A 10,363-nucleotide genomic window follows, 5' to 3' on the forward strand; every position below is an offset into this window, starting at 1 on the left:
GAGTGGGATACATTTTATTGATGAATCCATACTCACTTTTATTGATGGAGGACTTTAAAAACAACCACGGCCAAAACAAAGTGCTCAACGTAAATGAAAATGGAACACCAGACATAAATCAATTAAAGACAAAGCTTAACATTGAACACCATCCTTAAAACCAAGCAACTAAAATATTTTCTCAAAAGCCAGCAGACAACAAATTTGAAGATAGGCTATTCATTGAAGGATCGCCTTATAGTGCGGAAAATACGGTACTTATTGTTCATAGAGTTTAGATTTATCAGAACAAGTATGCAGTAGCTTAAAAAACACAAAAAATATGTTACATAAATGAGTATTATAGGCCTCAGTTCTTGCTTATATTCTTAGCAATTATGTCAAACATATCAAACTAGCATTGATTGATATTCACTTTATGGGGACTTTAAAGAAGCATTAATGGACTTTTTGGTTTCCATGCCAACTATATGCTTGCTCTCTTAACATTTTAACTGCATTACAGGTATATATGAGACTTTCAGAAATAGTGGGATGACTTAATTCCTCAATATGTTAACATATAAACTAATTTAAACTAGTATTTATCAGAAAGTTTGCCTATTGTAGTTGTAAGCGGCTCATATTTGATCACATTTTTAATGTTTTATCTACCCGTCCTGTTCCATAGTTCCCGATGATGTGTTCGCCCCCAACTACATCTGGAAGGGCTCGTACAATTACAGGGGGAGGAAGCAGCCCATGACGCTAAGCATCACCAGTTTTAACGCCAGCACGGGCCGGGTCAACGTCACTCTGAACAACGGCAACATGGAACTGCTGCTATCAGGCATGTAACACGCGCCGCTGCCGGCTATGAGAGACATTACAAACACATTACCCTATTTAACATGTAGGAATGTGTTCCATTTGATATGAGAGAAAATGCAGGCCGTTTTACATATTAATTAGTGACATTCGCAAAAGGGTGTCTTCTCTTCTTATGGGAGTTTCTTCTTTGGTTAATAATTTCGTGGTGATACATTTTACATAAATACATGCAGTTAGATGAAGGGACATCATTTAGTCATTGGTAAAAATGTCTCTTGCTATGAATCAGGGTAACGTGCATATAATGAATGTTTTTAATAATTGCAGGGCTTTATAAGACTTCTGAAGCACGTCTGCTTTTGCTGATGTACCACGTAAACTACGTGCAGCAGGGAAGTCAACTCAAAGAATCGACCATCTCCCCGGCCAAAATTATCGAAGACTCGTGGACCATGGATGGATTTGTAAGTGTCGATGTGAAACCTCAAGAAGATATTGATTCCCAACAATCTCCAAACAAGCACATCATTTTACCTTAAATCACATGTGTCAAACTGGCGGCCTGGGGGCCAAATCTGGCCCGCCGCATCATTTTGTGTGGCCCGGGAAAGTCAATCATGAGTGCCTGCTTTAGGATCAAATTAAAATGAAGAGTATAGATGTATATTACATTGATTTTCCCCCTTTTAAATCAATAATTGTAATTTTTTAATCCATTTTTTCTGTTTTTAGTTCAAAAATCATTTTGTAAAATCTAAAAATATATAAAAAAAAGCTTTAAAAAAACATTGGTTCAGATCTATAAAAAACTGAATGTTCAGGGCTTTTAATCCAGTTCTTTGAATCCATTTATATAAAAAAATCTTATTATTATATCTAAAATGGTCCGGCCCACATGGAATCGAGTTGACGTTAACGCGGCCCGCGAACCAACCCGAGTCTGACACCCTTGCCTTAAATGTATTTTGTTGTTGTTTTACTTTGCAGGTGTCCGCTGAACCTGATGGTTCCAGTTACGTGTTCCAGGGTTTCATTCAGGGAAAAGACTACGGACAATTTGGACTCCAGCGACTTGGTATATGTCCTCGCCAATTAAATCGATGAAGGCGACCGATGACGGTGATGGTGAACGTGGGATTTTGCTTGGTTTGCAGGTCTCAACATGTCGGAGAGTCAGAATTCGCATCCACCTCAGCTGGGCACCAACAGCAGCTCGGTGGCCATTGCAATCTTGGTGCCTTTCTTTGCGCTCATCTTCACAGGCTTTGGCTTTTATCTCTACAAACAAAGGTTTGCACTATAGAACCGTGTCAATATTTGCTTACCATTTACATGATTAAACTCTCACCTCAGAAACTTCACTTCAATCTGGAATCCCATGACATATTTTTTTAAAAATGTCATGTTGGCATTTCTGATTTTGAATCTCTTTAGATAGTCTGTTGTTATTTCATCGCTTTTCTTTGTGTCGCAGGACCACACCGAAGACCCAGTTCACGGGGTGCTCGGTCCACGAGAACAACAACGGGCAGGCCGCCTTTGAGAACCCTATGTACAACACCAACGCCAAAGCGGTGGAGGGTAAGGCGGTCCGTTTCGACCCTAATCTCAACACCGTCTGCACCATGGTCTGAGGTTTCCAAACCAGACGGGAGCCGGAAGGGTAAACACTTGTCGGCGGCATTCAGACTGGCCTCGGCCGCCTAGTCGGAATCTCGAATTGCGGAGAGTAGCAAAAGTTTTTATAACACAGGGAGAGGAAAAAAAACTCATAGGAAAATGAAGGGATAAGGGCAGCCCTGGAGACGACGGCCTTAATCCTGAGTGAACGGCGGATTAAAGTCAAAAGGGAGCCCAGGCCCCAGTGGAGCAGATGAGAGAAGTAGGAAGGCTGACTCACCGAATGCTTAAACCACTCCTTTCCCGTTCCGGTGGACGGAAAGGCTGAGGAGATGCAGACAACCCTAAACTGAACTGGAAGTCGATTAAGCCAAACGTCTACGGAGATGCTTCAAATGGCCTCGCGGCTAATCGGAGAAAAGCTAAAACTCGGAGCTGTTTTCAGAATGCCGGATGTTCCCGATTCATTCAAATCCAAAAGACTCCGAAGCCAGGTGGACCAATCAGAAAGAGAAAGAGACCTACGTACGTTCTGCCTTTGGCCCTAAAGCACATCGGACAGGAAATGCTTCCTGTCTGCACCAGAGAACCGAAAGAACGGGACGCTTGAACGGGATTGGCCCAGACAGAAACTGCGGCGAGCTTGAAATATCACCGCCGTGGGAAACTTCACCAGAATCAGGGTTTGCCGCCCTGCGAATGTGGACCGCCGCCACGGTTCCACCAAGATCCTGCACTCCGCGAGTGCTTTCTCCTTTATTTGGTACTATTTGCAGAATCTTCTGATTTGTAAATCTATTGCGAATATATATCAAAATATATATTCGCCAGTGGTCACCACTTATATTTTTGTGCTATATATTTGCCATGAGGGCGAGTGAGGCCAAGACACATCATAGCAGAAGAATTTAAATATAATATAGGTTTTCCGAAAAACACTTTTCGGCCAACCGCACATTTTTTCCTTTCTTTTAATACATTACATTTCTTTCCTAGAATGTGAAGTAGCACATGTGAATCGCTTTGTGGTCATGGAAAATGGAAGGTTCTGTGATATTTTCTGATGCAAAAGTGATACATTTGTGAGGGATTAATGGTATACAAAACCTTTTACACAGGCTTTCAAAACTGGATTATTCCCCAAATCCTATTTTGAGCAAATTTATTATCAACAATTGAATGCCTGGTGGAGAACAAAGTGATTTTCTCTGACTGTGCATTTCAAGAAATGCAAGCCTTATTATTTCTGTCTCACGTTCACAGTTATTTCCATTCAAAGGTTGAGGAAATCATGCATACAAATCTAACGCAGTCCCTCTTAATAATTGCCACAAGGGGAAAATTGGTCCGTTTTTTAAGGCTTTCTTTACTCTGTGCCGTGGTTTGCATTTTCTTTCTTTAAATTGTTCCAGAAACAAACTGAAAAAAAAGATTTTATCCACCCTCATTTGGCCAGTATTTGAGTGATTGTCATCGTGTATATGTTGTTGATGTTATGGTTTTGGTTTTCACTATGAATATGACACAGTGCCTACCAAAAAAATTAAAGAAAATTGGGGGAGATCCCAGTTTCAATGGCATTTTACTCCCACCAACCCACAAGCTTTTCCCAGTTACCTGCTAACAAGATTGAATTGAAGACCCACCCAAGTACGTTCAAGTTCTTTGCCACTCCTTGATGGACACTAGAAATATCCTTATTGAGAAGAGAAAAAAAACTGCTTAAAAGACATAACTACAAAAAAGTGTTTTGTACAGAAATATATTTTTATGGTCAGATTATTTGTAAAATGTAATGAATCTATTATGTAAATTTTCAATGCAATGTAAGATTAAAAAAGGCTACTACCTTTTTTAATTAACATGTCTTTTTCTTTGTGTTTTGGGACTTTGGGTTGGGGTTCATGTTTTATATTTTTTCCCCCAAAAAATCATTCAAAGGGTGACAAAAATAACTAAAAACTTGCACATGAGGATGAAAACTCTTTCACTATCTCAACCTTGTGATAAAGTCCCCAAACTTTAGCCTGTTCATTTTCTGTATGGGGATTTTATCAACAAAATTTGTGTACTTTTTGGGAGGTTGTGGCTGTTGTGCCCCCTTTTAACTTAAAAAATCTCAAAGAGAATTGTTAAGGGCTGACAAGAAGATAAATCACTAAGTTTTGCATTTTGGAGAAAGTTTGTTCAAAATGTGTGTTGAATGTATGAATTTGACATTTGTCTTTGTGCTGTGATAGATGCTTTTGTATTAACATTCTGGATCAGTCAATGGGGTCAATAGACCAATGTCAACCCTTGAGTTTTATTTATTTTTTAAAAACTACGTACATTGAAAATTGAAGTTGCTAATGGTGAACAAAATTGCATTGCATTGAATTGAATTGAATGCTTTTATTATCATTATACAACCATATGTAATGAGATTTAAAGCTTCACCACAAAGTGCACAAATAAGATAAATAAGATAAATCTGGTGAAATTTCCCCCTCTCATGCTTGTGAACGACGTTCACAGACTGTTTTATTCTAGAATGATATTTTAACCTGTAATTTATTTAATAAAAAAAAATAGTAACGCCAATGGCACTATGTAATACATTGGAAAAAATCATCACTAATCTGAAGGTTACGTCGCATTGTCAATTACGTCATAGCCGCGACTAACTGTTGGAGCGCACGTCCAAACGGAACCACACGCCACTACCATTTCTTTCTCCTTTTGGGACCACTTTGGCCACGATCAATCCCTATTTTGTAAAGTTTGTGCCGAATAAACGGTAAGTCCAAGTTACGTGAAGTCCATTGTGCTTATCGTGGTGCAAACTGCTGCTAGATTGTGTTAATTTGTCACCTGTATTTTCTGCAGGTGGTGGCGTTTAACTGGCGTGGACGCTCTTTTTTTTAATTTTCTTTCATTCTTTTCTTTTCTCCTTGTTTTTCTTTTTTTAAATCCATCTCATTTGTTTTGAGTTCTCCAAAAGTGACAACATCCTGGTGCAGGTACGTCTAGTTAAAGTATATTCACTATTTTATCCCTATTAACTGCATTATGGTCATGTGATGTGTGGAATTAATTCTTGTGATTGTAGTTGATCCCGTTAAAATGTAACTTTTTAGTGATCAAAACTTGCATTGCAGACCACTTTCACGCTTGCTAGAGTGAGAAACAGGAGAATAGTTGACGCAGTACGTAAATTAATACAATCAACACTTGGTAAAACAGTTTCTGAATAAAATATGAATTTCGGTCACGATCGGCTATAGATGTAAAATAATTAATATTGCACATGGCCATTTTACACGCGCTTAGTTGATTTTGTCATATCCGATTGAAATTAACCCTAAATAGCCTTTTCGTTCTGTAGTTTTCTTACTTCAGTTTTACTCTAATAGGCCACTAGGTGACGCCAAAGTACTTAGGGCGGTGCGTTACCGGACAATAATAACCAATATGCCTCGAAAGAAATGCAAAACAAGAGAGTCTGATATTAATTATTGTTTAAACATGAGCACTTCAATATTTTGTGAAGGCCTATCTAGGGATTATAAGAAGAATCGGTTTGAAGTATGAAATCAATTATTTGACACAGTGTCTTTAATTTAGCATTAACAAATGATCTTTCGGACTCCTAAAATTTTGTTTGGAGTTGCCTTCAGTTTTAGCATATATGATGATTGATCTTTTTTCTAAATGTAATTTTTCTGTATAGGACACTATGTAATACAGTTAACATCCTCTAGATGGGAGCAGCACACCTCCCAAGTATTCCAACAGCCAGTGCTGTGTATGACAATATATGATGCCCATTTTGTTGATATAACGTTTTTTTATATATAAAATGTTCAAGACATATACGTCAGGAAATTATTGAGGTATTTGAAAAAATAATTAATATATTTTCAACTGCTTTCTTATGTGACACGCTATATTTGATGGTTATTTTTTAATTCTTATATATGTCTTATTTATGCCTCTGGGGCGTTTTATTTCAATAAAGGAATCGGGCGAGCGAACAGAACGATGTTTTGTAGCAGCCACATTAATTATGCATTCATTGCGGAAATCAGCTGGCCTTGATCATCACTCTGTTTTATATATTTATTTCTCTATTTATTGTAGACTGAGTAGGATAAATTTTTAATTGGCAGTATTGTCATATCAAATCTGCTCTCTTTTGATGCACTATATGTTTCATTATATTTGTGCTTATTTATGCTGTTTGTGATGACCTCCATGCATAATTGTTAGCTTTTTTAATTGCCAGCTTTGGAAATGGAAAACAATTACAGTATAAATGTAATTTTTACGTCTTGTTTTAGTTTTATGTACACTGCATATACATCATAGAAGAAACAAATCATAGTATCGGAAGAACTAATGAAATATAACACTTGGATAGCTGTGTGTATTTAGAGTAATCAATTTAAATATTACCAGTAAAACAATTTTACTTTGAAGGCTATTATTTTAAAATATGATGGTAAAGACATTTTGACATTCAGAATTGTACTTTTAACTTTAACTCCCCTTTACTTCTGAAATGTGCTTTACAACAATAACCTAAAGGAGGCGCTGAAATGAGTGGGCTACAAATATTGTGAGATTAAGCTTGCTGTGATTAGACTTGTTTGTTGTTGTTGTTTTTTAACCATAATGAGCAAAATGTGGGCAATTACTGAGATTGCACTATCCACTACTTTTCCGAATGCGGGTCCATGTAGCAGCGGCTCCCCTCGGCCTTGAAAGCGGTCGGCGTGACCAATCGATGAGCGAGACAAGCTCATCCGTGTCCGACATGGCGCTGCTACCCTGTTTGATTAAATGGCCGCCACATCCTCACCGGGACACAAATCAATAGCGTTGGAGGCCTCGGGAGGTGGGCTCACCTTACATGACGCGTTCCACCATGGCGCCTACTTGTATTGACCCACAAAGCGATAACAAGAACGCCATTTGTCACCATTGTGTCATTTTTCCACTTTGCTTTTATGTTATATTTTAGTTTTTCTTAATCTTGTATACAATTGGATTGAAAAGTAACATTGAAGTTTTGCGCTGTCGTTCCTTCGCATGAGTTGGAATTGTTGGATTTGGCCTGTTGAACCACTCGGGGCTATAATTTATTTTTTTCCAAAAGTACATGTTGGGCACTTAAGTAATGTTGAGGATAAGCGGTACAGACTATGAATGAATTTTTGGTATGTTTTGTGACAGTGTCGTCGTTTATGATACATTGGATATCAACACGGTGGTCATTTGGCTGTGATAAAAAGTTGTCATAAAATGTTTTATTATTCTGATAACTTACTGATGCATTATGGCCCTTGAACAGAAATGTTAAAGGAGGTCGACCTTGGCTATTTATTAATTTTCCCTAGACTGACGACTCAAGGACAAACGTCCAATGAGCTCAATGTTTTTTTGTTGTGTTTCCGTATTAGCGATGAAGACCGCTGCTTTGAAAACCTGCTCGTTGGTGTTTCCTATGCCATGCCACAAAATAAGTGTAAATACAGGATAATGGCTTCGTGATATATAACTTGACTGGTTGAATGTTTTCCGTTTTCTCTGAGAAATATTGATATAGAACCCAATATTATTAAATGCATATGCCAATAGGCCTCTACTGCAAATATCTATAGTATTCATGTCATTGGGCCTTTTTCCCTTTAGTTTTGTCATCGGCAGCTGAAATGCATGTTCAGTTGGGTTCAGATCAGGTGATTGAATTGCCCATTCAACTGTCACACTATTTGGTTGGCAGCCTCTTATAATGTTCACCTTTGAAAATTTAATCGTTTTGCCTTGCTCTAATTTGAAGTAGACATTTATCTACAAATAACATAATTCTTTATCCCAACCAAAAACTCAGCACTCCTCCTTCTCGACTGTCATTGGCTCCATTGAACTGAACCCCGTTTAGATGTCTGATACGAGACGAGGCAAACGATTGGCGGGCGGCATCGGATCACTCGTTTGCAGGATTTGTTTGACTCGGGTAATTGAAAGTGTTTTAAACTATTACGCCGGGCGCAGGGGCTTGTTTAAGTGTCGACCTGCCAGTCGGCGAGGCGGGCGCGCCCCGAGAGCGCCGGCCCGTCAAGGCCCGTCAGTCAGTTGCTGGAAAGCCTTAATGGATTTCTCCACGCTGCAGCTCAGAGACACGGACGGGAAAATCAATGCGTTGCCATGTGTGAGTGGGATCCATCAAAAAAGGCAGCAGCACAAGTCAGTTGGAATGTTTGGGTGTGTGTCGGTGTGTATTTTCCATTCTGCGATCGTTCTGGAAGTGGGGTCTATGACCTTTTCAATGTGTTGATCTAACTACGTATCAGCGAAAAGGTGCAGAATCTAAAATGACAATTTGCTGATTGCTGTCCTTAAATGTTCATGTAACTTATCCAGGGAAAGATTACATTGACCTTTTTTAAACTTTGAAACACACCTGTGTCTGTCCCACTGTTCAGTATTCCAAGTAATGTATCTCAAGGGACAATTACGAACATATTTAAGTCACTGATTCTCCAGGCGATTTTGGAAATGAAAAATTCAGGGTTTGACTGGATCTTCTTTCATGCCCAGAAACACAATTGTTATACACCATAGTTGTTTTGGATTTGTGACGTTGTGACACGGTTCAACTGGGTTTCCAGTTTTTAGTCACCACAACAAACTAGTTTGTGTCTCGTCCAACTTGAGAGGCTATTTCAGTTGCGACGCTCCGTTCAATCCAGACCATGTTTTTTATGTGAGTATCTTTGCACTGAAATGTAGTTTAGCACTTGTTTCCACTCCTGGCAAATGGGACCTTGTCCTTAGGTTTGAATCGTTAACACAATCATCTATTGAGAGAGAAAAAGCCTGACACCCTCCGCTGTATTCATTCGAGTGAATACCTGCTCTTCATCCCCCCCACCCAGCGTCTGTGATTTCTCGCCCGCACATCCCACTCGCCCACCGCGTCATCTTTTTTTTTTTTGTGTGTGAGTGGCTTTTATCTGCGCCAAACGATGGCATTCGCCGCCGTCACCGCAGACTAACACGAGGCAGACTCGCATGTCTGTGTTGAGCTAAACCAGACGACCCTGTGAAAGGAATCAAATCATTCCACCATGTTGAGAGCCAAAGTGGTAATTACTCATAATTGGTGGGCTTCAATTTTTCTCTTACTTTTTTTTTTCTAAATTGGATGATTTCCTTTTTTCCCCTTCTACTTTTTTTGAAACGATGGCAGATACCTCCAGACGTTTTGGGAGGGAAATTGAAAACAGAGTTTGTTTCATTTGACTTGTTACTTTTTGACTGATGACAGTGGCACATTGTTTGTAGTTTTTACAAACAACTCGTCTTACGTTTTTGATTTCGCAAGTAAAATGCACAAAAACTGACGTGTTTGACTTCATGTTGAGACAGAAAGCAGCACGACTACTAAATTATTTCAAGAAAATAAACTAAAATATTCAAATTTTCATATACATGTGTTCCCCAAGTTACTGCTGTTTTTAGAGAAGTTGTCTAATAATTATTTGTATTTTTCAGGTCAACACTGCTATGGCTCCATCTTGTTACATCTGAAAAAAAATATGGGGTGAGTTGAAGCGTTTCAATCTGACAAAATGTGTTATTTAAGGTATCTTTTAAGAACTGTTAGGGTTGTTGCATTATATGTATATTTCTCCAGTAATTCTGTCCTGTTTATGCTAAACCCAAATGGTAAAAATCCCAATGTTATCACGACCAAACATTACCTCGTTCAACCCTTTTTTTTTTCTCCAAACAAAGTAATCCGGCGTGGCCTTGCCTGTAAAATGTCATTCTTGTTAGATCAACATTTCCCCTTTATTTCGCGAGATCTCATGACCCACTTTCACGCTCACCAGCTGAAAAAATTCCGCCGGCCGACGTCATTTCGATGGCTTTTGACAAACGC

At 38.8% G+C, this 10,363-nt stretch overlaps 1 protein-coding gene and 1 long non-coding RNA gene across 7 annotated transcripts in view; both read left to right on the forward strand.

Annotated features, from left to right (window-relative positions):
- The window catches only part of csmd3b (CUB and Sushi multiple domains 3b), a 185,887-nt gene extending 181,599 nt beyond the window's left edge, over positions 1-4,288 (forward strand). For all 6 annotated transcript variants that reach the window (XM_077590441.1, XM_077590443.1, XM_077590445.1 and 3 more), the window contains 5 exons: positions 671-829; positions 1,138-1,274; positions 1,798-1,885; positions 1,965-2,100; positions 2,285-4,288. In XM_077590441.1, coding sequence (XP_077446567.1) covers positions 671-829; positions 1,138-1,274; positions 1,798-1,885; positions 1,965-2,100; positions 2,285-2,444 — 680 coding nt within the window. In that variant the 3' untranslated portion in view covers positions 2,445-4,288. The remainder of the gene's footprint in view (positions 1-670; positions 830-1,137; positions 1,275-1,797; positions 1,886-1,964; positions 2,101-2,284) is intronic.
- A 797-nt stretch (positions 4,289-5,085) lies between these two features.
- Positions 5,086-10,014, forward strand: LOC144066758 (uncharacterized). Its single transcript, XR_013297715.1, has 3 exons — positions 5,086-5,209; positions 5,299-5,432; positions 9,973-10,014. It is a non-coding gene; the product is annotated as an uncharacterized LOC144066758 (long non-coding RNA).
- Positions 10,015-10,363: the final 349 nt, after the last annotated feature.

The sequence above is a fragment of the Stigmatopora argus genome, chromosome 21 (assembly GCF_051989625.1).
Source record: "Stigmatopora argus isolate UIUO_Sarg chromosome 21, RoL_Sarg_1.0, whole genome shotgun sequence".
Classification (NCBI taxonomy): Eukaryota; Metazoa; Chordata; class Actinopteri; order Syngnathiformes; family Syngnathidae; genus Stigmatopora; species Stigmatopora argus.